Source organism: Triplophysa dalaica, chromosome 19 (assembly GCF_015846415.1).
Source record: "Triplophysa dalaica isolate WHDGS20190420 chromosome 19, ASM1584641v1, whole genome shotgun sequence".
Lineage (NCBI taxonomy): Eukaryota > Metazoa > Chordata > Actinopteri > Cypriniformes > Nemacheilidae > Triplophysa > Triplophysa dalaica.
In genome coordinates, this window is record NC_079560.1 from 5,324,413 (window position 1) to 5,345,604 (window position 21,192).

A 21,192-nucleotide genomic window follows, 5' to 3' on the forward strand; every position below is an offset into this window, starting at 1 on the left:
TGAATAAATATATTAACCAAAAATGCCACAGAGCTTTTCTAATATTCTAATATTTATATTTAATTATTAATGATAAAAATGCTTTGATAATTACAGTAAAAATAAATACCTAGCAACACAACAAATGCAGAGGAACTAAGAGGTAAACAATGATTTTTTGAAGTATCTACAGCACCACGGCATCAAGTAATAAAGTATCTAATTCAAAACTAACAGAATCAACATTCTTAATCTGAACCATCAGCCAAAAATATGAGTTATTTGAAAATTGTATCTCTCACAAGAATTTGGCTTTCCTCCTCTTCTTCAACAAACAAGATCTACTGATTGAAAGTCTAACAGAGAAATGTGATTTTCAGGTTATGCCCTGCTTTAGTCTAGCTAAAAGATCCATAAATACTAAGGATATGACATCACATTTACATCAAAGCTTAGATACTCTTCAGTCCAGATGGGGTGATGCTGCATATTAAATTACCAGTTAAACCCATGACATACTTTACATTAAAATCTAAAGTTACTCCAGCAGAAGAAATACGGAAGTGAAGCGTTATGGCAACATGCTTGAAATAAACACAAAAAGAAAGTTCAAGAACAAAGGCAACTGACTGTCAGTGAATGAAAAGCTGAAGAAAAAATATGCCTTTCGCCTTGAGGAAAGGTTCGATTTAAACGACTGCTAACCACTTTCACTCAAACAACCTGACTGATGTGTTTTCCCTCCATTTCAGACGACGCCAAAATAACAAAACGCAAAAAACATAAACCAGACCCCTGAAATAACTCGCACTTGAAACTCGTGTGCTTGTAAACTACCGCTGTCCCCTGAGGGTAGCACGGTGTCCGCGTTTCAAAACATAGCTCATGTTTAAAGCTGTGTTTATGACACGAGTTTGAGTTTGGGGTCAACACAAATCCCTCTACACACCCTGCAGGGGCTGATGCGTCTATGCTTCGGACAGCACGGGCTAAGCCAAGGAGAACATTCTTGTAGGACACATCACGTCTGATCGGTGCTTTCATGATATACATTAACTGGATTTAAAACCATGACCTTGGCGTCAACAAGTTAACTATACCAGTTCAAACGTTACGATACCTGTCACAACCAATGGCCTTAAACAGGACCATAAATGATCAAACGAAATATATGGAAAATACTGTTTCTCCATTCTGTAAGCAATTATGCAAATAATTACAGCATCTGAAGATAACTTCTCCATGGAAGCCATAACACAGACCGGTATTGTTTTCCAAGACATGCATCAAAAGCCACAATTGGATCCCAAGCGAATCCCCAATCATCCATGCCCATCCCCTGCAGCACAGACCCTCCTGATCACTCACACGTGCTTTCCCATCTCAGTGCTTCTCGGGCTACAAACAACATTTATGGCCAAATGTGCAATCTCTTTTTCCAAAGTACAGAAGCGAATGGACCACTTGGAGGGAATGAAAGAATCACATCAAACGTGGCGACAAATAGTGTGGAAGGAATGTAGCAGAGACAATGAGATGGCGACATGATTTAAAGGCAAAGGAACAGCTTTGTGGTGTAGGATGGAGACAATCTCTTCATTTAGAACTGGAGGCTCCTAAAAATTAAAGCACAGCAGCCCAGCCCAATGCATTAAAGCAAAGGCCTTACGGGCAGCACATAAATATATGAGCCACTGACAGCTCCAGTCAAAGTTTAGATGTGGGAGGAATGACAAATCTGATGCTAAACAGTATCCTTTTAAATAAGAAGGTGAAATGAATAATAATCACCTGTGAAATTCACAGAAAGACAAACCCAAGTTATTTATTATACGTATTGAATTCACGACGATGTACAAAACAATAACAAAACCTTCGGAAAGTTTGAAAGAAAATTTCACCTTTGACTAATTTACGAACCCTGATGAAAAAAATTTGCATTCCAAAACTGTAAAAGTTTCTTCTGTGAACCACAAGATGAGCTGTTTTGCAGAAAAGTTATTTTTCTTATAATGAAAATACGTACAGCTTGAATTATACAACACAATGTCCGTAATAAAGTCCATATGACTCATCTTCTATAGTACATGACTTCTCAAGTCATACGGTTTATGTAAGGAATAGATAAAGCTTTAGAAACACAGCAACATTATACACAAAATATTCATAAAATATTGCAAAAGAGATTTGAAAATTCTGTCATCATTTTCACGCCCTCGTGTTGATTTAAATCTGTCTCCATCTCCTTGTTCAGTTGAACACAAAAGAAGAAACGACACTGTTCTGTGGCACCATTGACTACCATAGTTTAGTTTCCTATGGAAGTCAATGGTACCCCAGAACTTTTCGGTTCTAACCATTCTTCCAAATTTCTGCATTTGTGTTCAGTAGAAAAATACAATGTATACAGGTTTGAAACAAGTAGACCACACTGAAATCACTAAATGATGACAGAATTTTTTGGGGGCGAACTATCCCTTTAAAACTTGAAATATAGTGCATGAGAAATGTTGTGGTCATTTTGCCATCACAGAATTTTCACGTTTGGGTGAACTTTGTCTACGACTGTTCAAATAAGTGAAACCAAAACACTGCTGAAAATACATTTTGAGCAGTCTTCAGCATGGTGAGAGTTCTGCTCATACAAGCCCACAACACAGTGCCAGATGTGGACGTCTCCATCGCGTGGAAGGTGCGTTGAGACATCACATAACACTGCCGCTCTGAGACTAGCCTTATGGATTGCATGTGCAGACACTAAAAATCCAGAATCAGTTACATCATACCCCATGATGATGCATGCATGTTGCACAACGTAATGTCACACAAACTTTCACTCCAAAATCTAATAAAAGCCTTTTTATTCATTCATAGCAACCTCGTTGCACCACCCTGAAGGCTAAAAGAGGGTTAAATTGCAAAACTGGATTGATGGGCTGCGATACAGACTCTCTGAAAGCTCTCAGAGGAGATATGGAGATGAGAAACCAGACATCCAGCTCATGTTCTGAGCGGCAGGTGAGAGGTCAGGGGTCACATTGTTCCCATGTGATTGAAGCTCCGCAGTGATGACTTATAAGAGCCAGTTGAAAATACCCAAATGTTCTCTTATGAGACAGGGTTCACACATTTCATCAAATGGAAATACCATCTGCCTAGAAGGACATTACAGCCCTTTTTACTTAAATGCAAAATACTTTGCACGATGCATTTCACTGGAGCAGACCATCACACTCTTGATATTGGTGAAAGCTGACCATGGGGAACGCCTATGCAAGCCTCATGCCAATCATATTATTCTATAGGATTTGAAAGGATCTGCATGTTTTGGATTATGTCACTGCCATAGATTAAATTAAGCGATTCACCAGTCTCCTGATGATGTGTTTGATTCCCTTCAAATATTCCAGTATTAACATTAAATGCATTTCGGCTTATACAAGAAGATAAAACCTCATTCAAAACAGATTTTCTTTCTATAGCATGCATAGACGGCTTCTGTATTTAAAGTTTATGGACCTGGACATTTTTAATGTGTCCAACCATTGACATTTCTCAAAATATCTTCTTTTCTGTTCTGGAGAAGAACGAGTCGTGCAGTTTTTGAACAAAATTAAGGTGATAAATTAAAACTTTTCTTAAGGGGACAGTTCACCCCCAAAACGCAAATTCTTTAATTATTCATTCACCTTCATGTCATTCCAAACCTGTATTCATAAGATATTTATTTAACCAAACAACATTGCACCCCCCCATTGACATTTCTCAAAATATCATCTTTGCTGTTGCACAGAACGAGTCATGTACAGGTTTTGAACAAAATGAAGGTGATAAATTATAACTTTTCTTATTTTTGAGTGAACTATCCCTTTAACAACACTAGAATTTCAAAGGACAAAAAATCCACCTCAAGACAAACGCTTAACATCTAGATAACCTCTGAAATTCCTGAAAAACTCTCCCACATGGGTGTTTACGCCACACTGTACTCCAGGCTAATGGATTATTTGGTCTTAAAACGGATAATTTAACTATACTGTATGAGATCACATCAGACCCCATCGTTGGATAAAAAGCCTTCTCTATTTATGTCCAAGTCACTGCCTAATGCATGGCTATCAGCTGATATCCGTCCTGGGCCCCTTTGTCTGGTGTCTGTGAAGCTCCGTAATTGGGGGAAGTAGAGTCGCCTGCCACAGCGTCTTCCCTCCGGGATAACATTACACTAATGGCACAGAAAGGGCCAATGGACAGCTCAATTACTGTACCCCAATTACGCGGGATAGCCTGAATAGATTGAGGCTGGATGGCACTAATCATCAAATGATTAAAGACTTCCAGGAGATATTCTAAACTTATACAAGGAAAAACTTGTATCCCAAAATCAAGGAAAAACAGAAATCCAAAAATGAGTTCACTGGATGAAATCATAGCGTCAAAGAAAAAATTTATTAAAAAGCACAGTTTTTAATATAGGGTCCAATCATTCATGTGTGTATTCAAATCAATAAAAAAAGCAAAGCGAAGAATATATTTTCTTTATAAGGCAAATGAAGACCACGCTCCACAGAAACTGACACAAGCACTGACAGAAGTTTTTTGTATGCTCTGCCCCTCATCTGGAAACTGAATGAAAGATGCAGACTGCGAGTTACTGTCCGGAACCGTGAGGCAAAAACTCCACTGGGTGCCAGTGGGAACTAAGGGAGCAGAAACGGAGCCAGTTAAAAACAATAATCTTCCACTTTATTTTCTTGCTGCACTTCTGAAGAATCTGGAATAGCAATTAGATGTAGACAATCTGGAAAACAGTACTTTTTCAATTATCTGTTATTTGGTCAATATGGATAGCAGCTCTGGGCTAAGATTATTCAGACTTGTTTTTTCTTTAGTAACAACAATAATAAGTTGAAGTAAGTTTAAGCAGTAAATTTGTATGATGTGCCGAGTAGTTCTATACAGTATTAACAAAGCCACAGCTCTATTTTTATTACAAAATGTTTCTGTTCAGCTCGAGAAAAAAGCCTGGAACGGGATGAGTAAATTGAGTGAATTTTAATTTAAAAGCAAACTATTCTTTTAAAGGAATATAAAAATGAAGATTAATTTTCCATTTATTCACCCTCATGTTCTTCCAAACCTGTATGACTGTCTTTCTACAGCAGAACACAAAAGAAGATAGTTTTGTGTAACCAAACAACAATAGCCCCCCATTTCTCAAAATATCCTCTTTTGTGTTCTGCACAGTTGTATGTTTAAAACAACATGATGTTGAATAAATGATCAGAGAATTTTATTTTTAGGTAACCTATCCCTATAATCTTATCTAAAGGTAGCAAGTGCGACATTTGGTGGCAAATAAACTGTAAAACAGAATAATCCCATTTTGTAATGAAATCTCATTAACTACGTTTATATCAAGTATGTGTGTATGATCTGGTTTGGTGGATGTCCGAGGGGTAAACCTTACTTTACTGCTTTCCTGTTATAAATTCAAGAATTGCAGGACTGTGCGCTCACTGGCCGTGGCATTACTTCGTGGCAAGACTTTCAAAACAAAGAGACTTGTTAAATCTCAGGAGTTAAGTCAGGCATGTCTAGAGTTCTGTTTAACCTTCTCGGATTTGTTTGAATTGACGGAGCTTGGCAGCTTTAGACTACAGAGAAAAAGGAACGGTCCTCCGGGAATACTCTGAAGCAAAACCTCAAAAGACCCACCGGAGGAAAGACGACTTGTAATAGCTGTTCGGTGTTTCATCTGCAAAGATCTTCAAGGATCATTAAGTAGCATCAGCTTTCTTGTCCTGAAATGTCAAAGATAGCAGTCAACAGTTTAAGCATTTGGAAGAAATGATCTGACGAGATTTGTACAATTGTCAACTTAAACAGGACATTGTTTCTGAAACGTAATGCCCAAAACCACAACAAGCGCAACAAGGTCCACTGGAGTGTCAGTCAAACTCATCTGAATACTTATCTTCAGACAATAACTGCAGATAGGTGACTGAAAATGCTCCTGGGTAAAAAATGTATGGTTTATTGCAAACCTAAAGAGAGTTGATCAAATGTGGAATAGGTTGATGACAAACAAATTCTCTGAGATATTGTGGTCGTATTTGCAAACAACTTCTATGCCAAGCATAAAATGAAGTCTAATGTCATCTTAAAAACATCTAAGTTTAGTCAAACTAGTATTGTCCAAAAAACACACTTTATACACATACACTTGTACAGTATACATACGGCGTCTCCAAAAAAAGCATAAACATATTTTGATTAGAAAACTAAATATTAAACAAACTGATATTTTATTCAAGAAATAAACCATGTTTTAAAGTAAAAATTGTTTGTTAAAATGTATATAGAGCCAAGAACAGTGAGTTTTTGGACACTTTCTGATTAGAGAAACCTCTATGGTTTACCCATGAATACTTCTGCGAAGAACCTGAGGGGAAATAACATAAAAGGTTAAAACTACAAAAAATCCTCAGAACAGTGAAGTTATCTTTGAGAAAAGATTTATTTTTATACACGATATGACCTGTGTTTGTATACACGTTGTGTGCACGTGCAAATGATTCACAAATATTGTTGGTTATATTATTAAAAACGTACAAGACCTGGGCGTGAAAATGGATGTCATCCTGCGTGAATGTACAATAAATGTGAGAAAGCACATGCGGAGGTGTCTTGTTCTACAGCAGGTCAGGAGGTGACTACTTGTTACCGTCTTTCAAACCAGATGAGAAAAACAGAGAACACAAGCTTGCAGCAGCCCCCTGATGCTCGAGACGCCCGTTACAAGCTGAGCAGAAACATGTCTGAATGTTCATTGTGAATGAACAATGCCAGCACAAACACAGCACAGAAAGTATTAAAGAACGGCTGCTTTCATGTCAAGACAAAATCACATTCAAAAGATCAGTCTGGGTTTTAGGCCTGTGCTTTACAATCCAACATGAAAGAATTAAATCTAATTGAATAAATGATCAAATTAGGTCAGCAAAATTTCGGTCATCATTTACTCACCCTCTTGTTATTCTAAAACTCAATGACTATTTCTTCTATAAAACACAAAATATATTTTGAAGAAATTTGGTGACAAAAGAAACTTTGGTCCCCACTGAGTTCTATTTTAATGACACAAAACCAATGCAAGTCAATGGGGACCCACGGTTTTTGTTTACCAACGTACTTCAAAATTTCTTCTTTTGTACTCTGCAGAAGAAAGTCAAACAGGTATGAAATGACAAGAAGGTGAGTAAAAGATGCCAGAATGTTTATTTTTGGGTGAAGTATCCCTAGCAGCTACTTCGGGAATCATTCCAGGAGTCCCATCATTATGGACAAGCCCATGCCTCTATTTTGGACATGAGCCAATAAATCATTATTGCCCTAAAAGTTATTTGGGGAATATTTGTGTAGCTTAACATGCACAGCTATACAAAGCTTTAGAAAATCATACAGATCCTGACATGAACAAAGTTGCACAAGTCAGCATTTACATAGAGTGGTTTTCTTGATCTACTCTAAGACCTTTGTTGAGGTTTGGCATACAGACATGGAAAATAGTTTGAGATGCAGATCTGTATTAAAAAACGCAGCAGAAGTAGTTATTAATATTTTGAAAGCAAAGATGGGAGAATTCGCTGAAATACAGAACAATTACGTGATCTTGGAAAGTTTTAGAAAAACATTTCGGGTGATGGGGTATTTGTGTGAACATGCGTAAAATATGACACACAGGGCACCGGAGGAAAAGACAGAAATCTAATATTACAGTTTCAGTAAGTATCCCTTTGGGGTAAGACTTGTTAAATTGTTCAGTTTCATCTATAGGCCCTCTTAGACAAGGATATATAGGGAGATCTATTCTATACAGTAACATTATTATGTTATTCCAATACATCATTTTTTGTTATTTTTACATCACATGTTACTTAAAGGAAATTTCCCTGAGGCTTCGTTCACCTCAACACTCTGGTGGATGTCTGAATCCTAACGTCATTATTTAAGTTAATGCTGAAAACATCCACAAAACCCTTTTTGTTCTCAACAAACATTGTGTTTGTGTAATATTAAGGTCAATCTTATCATGTAAACGACCACTAAAAGGGCAAGACAACCCCAGAAATGACTCCAACATGGTCGTTTACTGGCTTGTAAATGTTCTTGTTAAATTTAACAGGATTTTTACCATACACCATACAAGCTGGACTGAAACTAACCCCCACCCGCCCAACACAGTCAGCCTCAAACATAGACCTTCAGAGACCAAACACAAGTAGGAACCCAGACGTTACAAGCTAAGAGGCAAGAGTCGCCCGCAGCCAGAGCATCTGTGTATTAAACCAGACAAGATCCTGCATAAAACCACAAACCTCAGTCTGAAGACAGTTACGTCATGGCTGCACAAGTACAACGAGAAAATGTAAAATACAATGATATCTAAAAGCTAAAATCATTTAAATTTGTTTTTTAAATAAAAAAGCACAGTCTGATTCATTCTTACTGTTGAATACTTTTTCTTTCTGCCACCCATACAAAGCAGCAGTTAAAGGGATACTTAACCTAAAAATGAAAATTCTTTCATCATTTACTCACCTTCGATTTGTTGAGTTGTTGAGTTGAACATAGTACAACATTTTGAAGAATGCTTATAACCAGATTTTGCCCCCCTTTGACTACCATGTTAGGGAAAAATACAATGGTAGTCAAAAGTGCCCCAGGACTGTTTGCAGTCCTACATTTTTCTAACTATCTTCTTTTGTTTTCAACAGAATAAAAAAACAATATAGTAATTTTTCCTAAAATGGGAATTAATGGGGGTAAGACTTGTTTGGTATAAGCATTCTTCCAAATATCTTTTCTCCGTGTTCATCAGAACAAAGAAATGTATACAGATTTGGAACAACTCAAAGGCGAGAAAATGATGACAGAATTTTCTTTTTTTGGGTGAAGTATCCCTTTAAGCCAAAGTTTAGCAGCCAACCCCTTGGCAGGATCTGCATCTTGGCAGACCTTCAATATGCTCATTTAACTTAAAATGTCCGGTGAACTCAGTTTACACTGACATAAAAACTAAATCAACACCGGCACCAAAGTGTGACACAACTTGCGTGTAAAGCAAATAAGTCCCATAAGCAAGTTAGTGGGTAATTTAAGCAAGTAAACAATGAGTTTGTACAACCCAGCATTATTATTACATTATGTCCACCAGATCTCAATCATATGTTTCTCTGGATGCCAAACATTGATATTCAACACAAATATTTATTGCACAGTAATATAAAAGGTCTGACTGGTACGGAGTCAGAGATGGGCAAATGGATCCCTGATGTACAATGATGATAATCAAGCACCTGGACAAGACAACTCGCAAGGGTAACAAACCAAAGCTTGAGTACATGATGCCAAGAACTTATTTTGAAACATATTGTACTTTTCAGGCATGGTTTAAGGTACGGGGAGATACAATAACAAACAAACAAACAAACAGACTGTGACAAATGTAAACATTTTCAGAACAATGCTTTAAAGGCGACTTCGGTCTTTATGATGTCTGACCTGATACTGCTCCCTAGAGAGTCTGCCATTTATCACTAGTCTAGTCAAGCAGACAGATATGAAAAAGGTCACAAACATGCGGACTAAAAAAACTATAAACTTACTTTTGAGAAAAGAAAAAAATAGGACTAAATGGCATGCAGCACATTGAAATGACAAATCAGCGTTTTTATTAGAAATTACTAACATTGTTGATTTGAACATTGAGCATTATGAACAAGAAAGATATATTTTATAACACCACTTTAAAAATATCTTTAAATATTATGCCCTGTGCTACACAAAACCACTATTGGCAACATGCACAGCAAAATCACATCCGTGTGTGCCACATTTGGCACTTAAGTACTAAAGGAATAAACTGTTTATTTTCCCAAATTGGCTTGCAGTGATCTCATTCGTGAATGACCCAAGTGGAGCCCACATGGTGCCAGCAGAAACAGGTCGCATTGTCAGCTAAATAGTCCGATACCCAAGTGCGTGCCTGAGCACCCATGAATAACATGACATCATTTGGCACACATTTAATGCGGAAAACCAGCAGCAATGCCGCTCGGCTAAAAATGGGTCCACCTTTCAAAACTTTTATGATAAATTACAATATCGTGATAGTTTTAGGGTTTCCCTTAAGACAAAGCAGTGCCAAAAGTACCATTAGGTCCAAATGTACAGCAGTCCTGCTCCTGTCAACCAGCCATCAGACCGGCACTGCTTCTAACTCACTCCGCCTGTCTGATCTTTCTTCCCCGCCTGGATGCTGAAAGCCGTTGAAGCTTTCAGTTCGAATTTACAGCTCGGAACGATAGTTAGAAGACACATTTGTGGAGAATCAAAGCGAATCACAAACTTTTGATGTAATGAGCAGACGCAAGCTTTCATATCAACTTTCATTATACAATTGTTAGTGATAGATCATATTGACACCAGGTATTTTTTTTTCTTTTATTATTGAACATTGTGGTCAAAACTGTCCACACGTGTCCACAGTGTTTACATCTAGACATTAAGTCTGAATCGAAATCTTCTCTTAAATTATTATTTTATGATTAACAATTATCCCTCCAGCTGTATAACATGAAATATTACAAGGCAGCAATGACTGAGTGGTGAGTGCAAATAAATGAAAGATAATGGGGGTCTCAAGAGCAAATACATGTAAACACTTCAATCAACTGTCATTTGGATGACAAAGGACAACACAAAACATTCAAACTCTTTTTCATCTAAGTGAAAACATACCAACGAAGTGACTGGCATTGTTCAAACAAACCACAGTCATCCGTAAAAGCTTACGTACCATGGTTTTCTGAGAAACCATGTAATCCAGAGGGTTTAGCGGGGCAGCGAGATAAAACGTGGCCTTTAACAAGTAAGATGGTAATAATTTCAAATCCAGGTGTGATGTTAAAACAGGCTTACACAGTGTATCTGAGTTCAATTAGCCTATGTGTTATGCTATCGCATGCCGCAAAACATTTCCCGTAGGGGAAAAAGGTCAGATTATATGTAACACTGATACAGTAAAACAGCTAGAATGTCTTTCATGTGACGTGTCGAATGAGTTTAAAAGTATTAATGTGCGGCTGAATAAGCACTATTCTTCATCACACATGTTCACACACATATGTTCCTGCTTTGCTTTATTGAGAAAAAGCATTATCCTGAATGCAAAACTATTTATACAAGAATACAAAAAGACATAGTTTTGGTTTTTATAGTTCTCTATTATCCGGTATGTGATAATCTTAGGTTTTATAGAAAGTAAGAGCCTTTGCCAACTATGATTTTCTACATAGTAACGTAATTGAAAATAAAAAAGGTCAAAAAATCTATAAAAACATTGATAATGTTTTCGCATTGTTTGTATAAGGTCAAATAAGATTGTGGGCTGAACATAACCGAACCTCTCACTGACCAATTTATAAAGGCCAATGTGTTTTATGTAATGGCGCTGTTGTTCAAGCAGTTGGTTTTGACAACTGTATGAGTTTTATGAGGACCTTCAAAGAGGTCCAAAGAAAGCTGAGCCTGTGTCCAACTTAAACAAATGAATCTGCTAAAAAAAAACACATGAACTAAATAAAGCGATTCACTGCGATCAAATGCAAAGTGAAGATTTCAATTAAAGGGACAGTTTACCCAAAAATTTAAATTGTCTCAATGTTCCACTTCTGTATACATTTCTTGGTTCTGATGAATTTCGAGAAAGATATTTGGAAGATATTGGCCAAGAACTGTTTGGTTACAAGCATTCTTCCAAATGTCTTTCTCAGTGTTCATCAGAACAAAGACGTTTCTACAGATTTTGAACAACTTGAGGGTGAGTGAGTAAATGACAGAATTTTCATTGTTGGGTGAACTGTTCCTTTATGGACAGTATTTAAAACCAGCTTTGAATAAAAGCGTGAAACACACCTTGAGGAAACACAGCCCTTCTTTAAAATCCACCATAATCGCTCCTTTTAAACCATAATATCACAGCACAGCATCACGAACCGGAGCTGAGCAAACACATTTGTCATATAAATGGTATGTGCTATGTGACAAGCTGTTAAAAGAATGGTTTAAACCCAGCGGTGGGCAGCTGTCAGTATTGCCAGCATGCCAGTTCTACATCATGGGAATTGCAGCTGTGATATGTTTAATAACTTGGCACCCATCTTGCACTGAAAGACAGGTGATGGTTAAAAAGCTACCTAGAGGAGAATGGCGGCGTGTGCATTACATCACAATTGCGTTTTCAGGCTTTTAATAACATGCTGACTCTAATAAGTTTTCTCAGTAAATGCATTTATTCTTCACCTGGAGTCTGGATTTAATAAACCAGTTTTAGGATTCATCTGTCAGCCCGAGTTTAAAATGAGCTCATAAACCTCAGTGTTGAGTTGCTTGTTTGCCGTGTTCACAGAAGAATGATTAAACCAACTGAAAGGAAAAAATGAACTAAAACTAATATTCTTTAAATGAGCCCAATGAAAGCGAATTTATACAAGATGGAGAAAATGTGCAAACAAATATTTATACCAAAGCCTGTTGCTGCGGTTTGCAAAGACTTTTAGGGCAGCATTCTGATCAGATTCTCTTATGAGGTTTGTTCACATTTCTGCCAAATTCTGCACTCTATGCATGTAAAAATTGGCCAAAGGAACATATTCTGCAAGCTGCTGGAAACATTGCTGGAGGAACAAAAAGCTGATTATTTTGTCAAGTTTGTTGACAAAGCCCTGGGCAACACAGCAGGGCCTGGAACATATCCATGGGAATTACCACCCAGTCTGCACGCCAACCTGTGCCCACATTACAAACCAAGAACAAACATCATTTCAGAGCAAAATCCCTACGAGTCAAACCGCAGGAGTCAAAATGTAAGCATTATTTGTCGAACTCATCTGTTTGGGCTTAATCACATGCATATACGGTGTACAGTATCAAAGAATGGCAGCTGATGATGATTCATTAAAGAAACCGTCAATCACCCCTCCATTAAAATACTCGTCAGAACAAGGATGAGAAGCGGTTAACACACGATTTCTCACCATCCTTTACATAAAACCCTTAATGCAACTTAATGGATTCGGAAACCGCAATTTAAGTCTTTCTTTCAGATATGGGTACTCTAAAATCCAACAGCCCATTTCATGTGGATCTACGCTGAAGCCTTTCATTGTGTTATTGTGCAATCGAAAGCCTCAATAAACCTTCAGATTGAAAGCACTCACATACTATGTATATGAGGAATTTTACCAAAAATGCTGGAAGCAATTTCTCCCTTGACATAAATCTGTAAAACATGTGCTTGGCCAAAACCAGAAAAAACTGGTGAGGGGCTCATGGTCATTCTTAAGCGTTTATCAGATCTCAGATGTTCCATAAGGACTTTCATAAGGTATCTTCAGAAACACCTAAATGTTACATAATGTTATTTACATAAAGGGGGATATTACTCATTTACTCTCTGATGTACCCGCACCTGCTGTTATACCATAAATTAAATTATGCTAACGTTACACAACAGCGGCTCCAAGAGGGAAACTTTATATATGAACAAATACTCGTTTAGATGACAAATAACATAATGCATATTCGCCTGTAGGAGTAAAATAGGAGATATAGGTGTATATCACATAGGTGTATATCATATAGGTGCATATCATATAGCTGGTCAACAGTTTAAATGCCCCAGTCTTAACCAACTTACATCTCTGAATGAATGATGTTTATATAGCCTTTCATATAGTATTAACATTAGTTTGTAAAAGATTAATGTTCAATAATAATACAAATAGTAGACGATGCTGTTCAAAGACAATTTTATAATATGAATGCGATATATATTCAAAGAATATAGAAATACACAAGCTTAACTCTACACGGCGTAAACAATCAAGCACCTGCGATTTATTCTCTATAAATGTACATAAAAATCTTCATGAGCATTTTACCTGTCAGGATCATCCCGGAACCGCTTTCCATGTCTGGTGTTTCCATGTCTGGGATGCTGGCTTTCATAAAAGTAAATAAAAAAGTTGTCCACACAACAGACTCGAGCAACATCATATTGACTTATTTATAAAGACGCTTCACGCGCACTGTGATTGTGAATGCAGTGACCTGCGCTCATCGCATTAACTTTACGAATATGATGAATGAAGTCCGGAGTATGATGAGATTAATCTGAATACATTGATATAAAAGTTTGTCCTCTAGTTTCTCTGTTTTGTTTGACGATGCCTGTTACGACCCTGCACGCACCTTGCGAAAAGCGCGCTCTCGCCTCAGGACACCTTCATCTGTATAGCGTATGTGTCATGGGAAACGCCTACACCCGTGCCGCTGACCAATGAGAAGTAGCGTCCTAGAACTCATTAACATCTCTGTGTTCTGACGAGGCTTTTGTGTGCAGAATCTGCTGACGCGAAAGAAAAATGAAATAAGTAAATACTCTTATAAAAAATATAAGTGTAAAATAGAACAATCAAATTAAATAAATTTGACAAGATATCCTATTTTGTGTATTTTACGGAAAGTTTTAATAAATGTGCATGTTATAAATTTAATCGATGTTGTTGATATTATAATTCCATAAGTATGCTTATAGTATAATTCATATTATAGCCTATCGAAATATGCCAAAATAAACTTATAATATATTAAAAAAAGAATTAATAATTAAATAGCCTAGGTACATAAACTAATTGTTAATATTGTATTGAACGAATATTGGTTCTATAGGTTCGATTGTTTCAAAGCAGATAAAACTCTCAGAGGCAGAAAATTATTAAATGTCATGTAAAGTTGTGAGATTCCTTCTTGCAACTTAGAATTACACGGAAAAAAAACAGCAATGATATTTTTCCAGTTTTATTTCCACATGTGTCTCAATTCAGTAATACCTTTTCATACAAATTGTAAATGATAAAAATAAGACTAATTCAATGAGCAGAAATATGGCATCACGGATCAATAAACAGATCACAGGAGTGAGGCAGTCGGTTCCAGTGCGTCGCTCCATAGTGTCCAACAAGACATTTACCACAAACTGTGAAGAGAAGGGCCTTCCAGTTTTCTCCCAGAAATCCGGGGGAAAGTGTATCAAAATTGTATTTCTAAAAAACCAACAGCCAATTTACTCCTCATAGAAAAACATGGACGAAGGTGTACAATTTCCTACATGCACATACTGTATGTCATCATAACATGCAAACATGACATCATCCAAGAAGATTAGCCACAAATCAGTACAGCATGAGACAAACTAGTGCTGTAATAAATTTGGCACATGGCATTATAAATTCAATTCAATTAAAGGACAGTCAACGATCTATTGGGTGCACATCACTCGTCTCCATCGCGAAAAAAGAAAACACAGGCCAAAAGGCTGTTCACTGTGACATCACAAACTGTAAAAAATCCTTACAGGCTGCAAACGATTAGAATAACATTTACCTTCTAGTGCAACCAATACAAATACAATTTATTTCATCAATTTTATAAGGGCAGATGTAGCACAATTAGGTGTTCCCGTTTTTCATATTTGAGCTACACATCATTAGATCTCTGTGAAGTGAAGAATTGGTCCCACTTGAGAAGTTGAAATCTGGAGTGCAGGAAAAATACGGAATGAGGAGCAGTCTTAAAGTGTCATTTTGTTGCATAGCCCTACTGTACGTCAACAGTTAACATTTCCCTGCACTTACAGACTTCATTAAATTGTCAATAAATTAATGTAGACGTAGATGCCTGTACGAATCTTATATCATCAGCAGCATATACATAATCAAGATTTATTTTAAGATTTGGAAAAGTGGGAAAATAACACGTCTTGTCTGGTTCCTAGACAACCTTCAACCATATTTTGGGACATATTCAATTTAAACAATATCAGCACACAGGATTTGTATAGCCTTGCATTAAAAACAGGCAAAAACTTTGAAAATACATTGGCAACACTTATTAAGGTACGCTAGGATCGGGCAGTAACATTTTAAGGCGGGGTTTGGCCAAGGGTCAATTAGAGACTCAAAAACCATAATAATGTGGCCATTTATAATTTAACCTTGATTTTGACTCAACAAAAACATTACAATAGTAGGAGAATGCAACATTCTCTTTGTTGAAAAGGTCTACTTGAAATAAATATTTTGTGGGAAACAAAAGACTGTGCATTGACCTTTATAAAATTCTCCTTACAAGAGGACTGCTATCCAATACCTCTCACCTTCATAAATACTGGACTCTCTCTAACCTCACAACAAAGTCTCTGGAAAACAACACTGACATTAACAGCAAGCAAGAAGTTTTACCTTCTGACGTCATTTACAGTACTTATTCAGACCCCTATGAATCAATTTCATGACTCATATTCAATAAACCTTATATCATCTATCTTCTCCTGCATCATCATAATACTCTTAAAAGACCAACATCATCCGCATCCATCTAAATTGGTATAACGCTACGGTCTCTGTTTTGTGCAAAGCCAAAAATCTCTTCCATCAAACACATGCTGAAATACAATAAGAAACAAATATGAGTGACGTTAACCTACAGCATACAGCATTGGCAATAAATCTCTAAGTTTAGGCACTTGGTATCTTATCTCTCGAGAGTAAGATAAAGATTAGACCTTACGTAATGTCTAGCTACACTCAGATCATTTAAATTTATAGGTAGAAAATGGAACACTGAGAAAAGATATTCATTCTGCGTAAGTCCGAGGCCGATCCGGCCCTTTTTCATTTTTTTGTGTATTCCACTAACAACTCAGAGCAGCAGAACACCCTTAAATTCCTAGAAATAGCTTTTCAGTCATTGTGTCCTGTGCAAAAATCGAAACAAGCTAAATAATCAACTGAACACATAGAGCTGATTTTCACTTTGGAGAACCAGCGTAGGCAGGTTTTCTCCACAGCTTGCGTTTCTCGACGTCCTTCACTGAGGTCTGAGGTTTGATCACAGGAACATCTGTGATGTGAACGTCTCCATGCACTCGACCTTTGTAAAATCGAGACTAAAAGAGGCGAGGAGTTTAATTTGATGCTAAACAAATTATTTCTTTCAACAATGTTTAAAACGCATCAAGAATTTCAGAGAACACCTTTCCAAACCATTTACATTAAATTTGATATTAAACGGGTAAAAGTGTGTAAACTGTTGTCGGATTTTCTCCTCTCGCAGGCTTAACTGCTCACACCTCTTGATGGCCAAAGCTCATTCTACAGTAAATAAGATCATGCTAACACCAGTCATCTCTTTCTTTCTCCTGATAGCTTCCGGAAGCTCTCCCGCTGGATCCGGAGGCTGCGCTCACTCCAAGGGAGTAGTGATACCCGTTGGGCACGCCGCTCTGGCTGCGCGAGAGTAGCATGGAGCCTGATGCCGCATAGGTCCTAGGGGAACGGCCCGTGCCGTACGTGCTCAAGGCATCCTGGAAGTCTTCGGCATCGGAGAAGTGCGAGTCCTGTTGAAAGGGGCCTAAACTGGGGTCGGAGCCGATACGAGTGACTGGCACGGGGGATTGGCGGTAGGCATTTCCGCTGAGTAGGGTGTCGTGTTCCGAAAGGCCACGACTAAGGCGAGCAGGGCAGGGTGATGTAGACTGGGCAGTGTTGAGCTGGACCGGGGAGGAGTTGGCAGTCTTGTAGGCAACGGCAGGCCGCGGGGTGAGGGGCGTCTGGGGTAGCTGTCTACGCCCACGGCTGGGTGTGCTGGTGCCTGAGGTATGGACCATTGAACTTCCTTTAGCTGTGCTACTTCCCTGGAACACAACGGATGAAGATAATACACAGAGATAGTAGGCATATGTGGAACTTAGAGAAAAAAAAAAGAAATATGAGACAGACCTGTTTGAGCCTGTCGTGTGGTTCTCCCGGTGATGTGGACCTACTGGGTCCGGCTGACAGGCTGTGGCTGTGTTCATGGTTGCCGTAGCGATCGCACGAATAGTATCGCTGCTTTCTCTCCACCGCTGAGGACGAATGATGCTTCCTCTCATGTGAGCGCCCACGGTCTCGCTCTCGTGCTCTTTCCCTAGGCAACGATTCGAAATTTGGATCTGCTGAAGTACAGAAAATAATTATTATATTAACAAATAATAATGACTTAATAATATTAATATATAAAAAACGTTCAAGTAGTTTACAAAACCTTTTTATTGTTTGAACAACAAAAAATTGCTGTCCTGTTTTTAGGGCGGTTTGCTAGGATATCATTTAATAAATAAAATTCTGCCCATTGCACAACCAGAAAAGGATGATTTATGACTTTATCCATAATAGGATGGATCACCCAAAACTAAACTCCACCTTTCTTGTTTACTCACCTTTTCCTAAAACCTCAATCATTTGCTTTCTTTTGTCAAACACAAAAGATGTCCATAGGCAAAACATCAATATTATTCTACAGGAAAAAAATAGCTTTTCCTTGCAAAAAAATAACGTTTTTGTTGAGTTAACTAGCTTTTTGAGCCAAGTATTTCTGAAACATTTCAATGCTTTCTCAAATGCACACCACATGACGACCCTAAAACAGACAACGTGGCCAAACCCAAAAGTTAGCCCGCTGTTTGCTGCTGTTGTGACCTTTCTGACTACAGAGGAACAAAAACATGTAGAAGAAGATGTATGTGGGTATCTGTGTTTGAAACTTGAGTACAAACACGCTCCAGTAAAGGAGCTTTCAGTGGACTGATGTATAGCCCCGTTTTAACTTCAGACTCCAGCTGTCTTCAGCTGAAACGGGTTTACCTCCCAGCACTTTCAAAGAATAGAACAACGAAGACAATAAGAAGTCATCAGTCAATAACAGGTAGACTATCCCTCATGTTATTGGCCACCAAATACAAAACATCTGCTGACTTTCCCATGCATAATGTAGCAAAAAGAAGCCAATGGACAAATATCCCAAAAACTAAATCCCTTCTAAAGCGCAATCTCTTTCGGTGGTATTTTAGTCGTCCTTTAAAGTCAAAGAGAGAGGTTATCATGGTAAATCCTAAACCAAAGAGATTTGGTGGCGATTAGAGCCTTTTCCTCATTGATAACGTGATCACTCTAATCCTGTCCGGAATTTTTTTCATTGTGTTCTGCAAGAAAAGCTGGGATTTTTAACAAGTATTACATCAGTACTTTATTTCATATCGCATTTGTAAGCCCCAAATCCATGTAAAAATCATGAGTCTGATTTCATAGAAAAGTTTTAATATCCAACAAAAAATCCTTTTTGAAGTGGGTTTTTGGCCATTCGTTTCAATAGGATTTAATATACCTCCAACAAAAACATCCCATACCAGTAGACACCATCATAGTTTCTATGAAAACCAATTCAATCACATTTAATTGTTAAATCGTTATTGTGTTTTGGGGAGGGTTCTATTGTTTTATTTCAGCATGGATGCCGAAAAAATTACAAATGAATGGTTTCAATTACAAATATCGCTATGATCCATCAGCTGTTCTCCAATTAAACCATTACCGATTGTTTTTATGTAGTATGTGTCTTATCTCAGTATGATTTAATGGTGCTTTACTGGTTCCTCTCTGCTAGATACCATCCCACCAATAGATGCATCTCATTACCAGTAGAGACACTCAGAAATCATTATCGTTTCCATTAAAACCATAACAATAGCCATTATAACCAAATCCATTACAATTGTTTATACGGATATGTGAAAATTCAATGCATACTATATAGAGAAACTCTTAAAATTACACAGGGTCGATCGTCTGGAAGTTCAGATATCTGATACGGGTAGAAGAACATCAACTCCACCTGTAGTGGACGGCTGCTCTTCGCTGATGGCTCGATCCAGTGATTTGTGCTTCTTGTCTCTGCGTCGCTGACAGCGATGATGATGGTGGTGATGGTGGTGACGTCCTCTCTCCCCATCTCTCTCTTGACCAAGGATCTGGCCCATAGCTACCTCGGGCCTCTCCAGATCATATTCGCACAAACTGACCTCCTGCACGCCTCTGTGAGGTGTCAACGAGGACGTAGACCGCCGCATGGGACTCACATCTGTGATCGGCTAAATGACGGACGGGATGGAAATAATCATTAGTAAAAGAGAGGTACTTAGGAAATGAAAGACATATGAATGAGGAAAGTTCTCAAACCACTACATAGACCTGTCACAGAAACACAACACCAGCTGAGCATGAAAACACACTTCCACTGAAGAGCGACGTTTAGCCCGCTCGTCCGGCGTCACTGTCCGATGCAAACACCGTTTGAATGCTGTCATCGAAATGTTTCTCACATACACACCGAATGGCTGGAATAGTCATTGTGTGAACTATCCGCAACAAAGCAGCAGTCACCGATCAAACAAGAGTCAATGGCACTTTAAAATTTTTTGCATCACTGATAATTATATCTCATAGTAGAACAGATTTTAAAATAACATCCAAAGTGGTTTACAGTGCATTCAATCTCACTGTATGTGTTTTGTGTGCTCAGTGTGTGGGATCGAACCCATGACCTGTTGTGCTGCTAACACAATGCTCTACAAATGTTAACCAGGCAGGCGAGACTCTTCATAGAATCCATGACTACTGCTTGATGATTGTAATATCTATTTAAACGTTGATAAAATATCACTCAATAGTGCCACCCAGTGGGACACGTTTGTAGAAACTCTAAGCAGCTGTGTGTCCTCTCTTCCCACATCTTGAAAACATCTTGATAGTTCTCCCAAAAAGGAAAATTCTGTTTTAATTTTATCACTCTCGTTTAATTTCATAACTGTCTATGTTACTTTGTTCTGATAAACACAAAGAGAGATATTTGGAAGATTGTAAGCAATTTTCCCTTCTGGGACATCATTGACTACCATAGCAGGATACATTTAAATGGTAGTCAAAGGTCGCCCGGAACTGTTTGTTTTGCTTAATTCTTCAAAATATTGAATTTTGTGTTTAACAGAGCAAAAATATACAATATATTTTCCCTTCTTTGGTAGTGGATGATGTACCAAAACTGAAAATTGCTAATATTCTTCCAAACATCTTTCTTGGTGTTCAGCAAAACAAAGAACTTAAAAAGATTTGGAACAAAATTTATTTTGGGGTGAACTGTCCCTTTAGAGGATAGTTTACCCCAATAAAAATGATTCTCTCCCCCTCATGTCATTCCAAACCTGATGGA

The 21,192-nt window shown here is 37.8% G+C and overlaps 2 protein-coding genes across 2 annotated transcripts in view; both read right to left on the reverse strand.

Annotated features, from left to right (window-relative positions):
• Positions 1 to 14,292, reverse strand: part of si:ch211-196i2.1 (collagen alpha-1(I) chain) — a 57,475-nt gene extending 43,183 nt beyond the window's left edge. The window contains exon 1 of the mRNA XM_056730136.1: positions 13,989 to 14,292. Within this exon, the coding sequence (XP_056586114.1) occupies positions 13,989 to 14,103 (115 nt within the window). The 5' untranslated portion in view covers positions 14,104 to 14,292. The remainder of the gene's footprint in view (positions 1 to 13,988) is intronic.
• Positions 14,293 to 14,905: 613 nt separating this feature from the next.
• The window catches only part of cacna1bb (calcium channel, voltage-dependent, N type, alpha 1B subunit, b), a 108,742-nt gene continuing 102,455 nt past the window's right edge, over positions 14,906 to 21,192 (reverse strand). The window contains exons 45-47 of the mRNA XM_056731546.1: positions 19,819 to 20,074; positions 17,889 to 18,103; positions 14,906 to 17,803 (exon numbers count right to left, since the gene is read on the reverse strand). Of these exons, the coding sequence (XP_056587524.1) occupies positions 17,282 to 17,803; positions 17,889 to 18,103; positions 19,819 to 20,074 (993 nt within the window). The 3' untranslated portion in view covers positions 14,906 to 17,281. The remainder of the gene's footprint in view (positions 17,804 to 17,888; positions 18,104 to 19,818; positions 20,075 to 21,192) is intronic.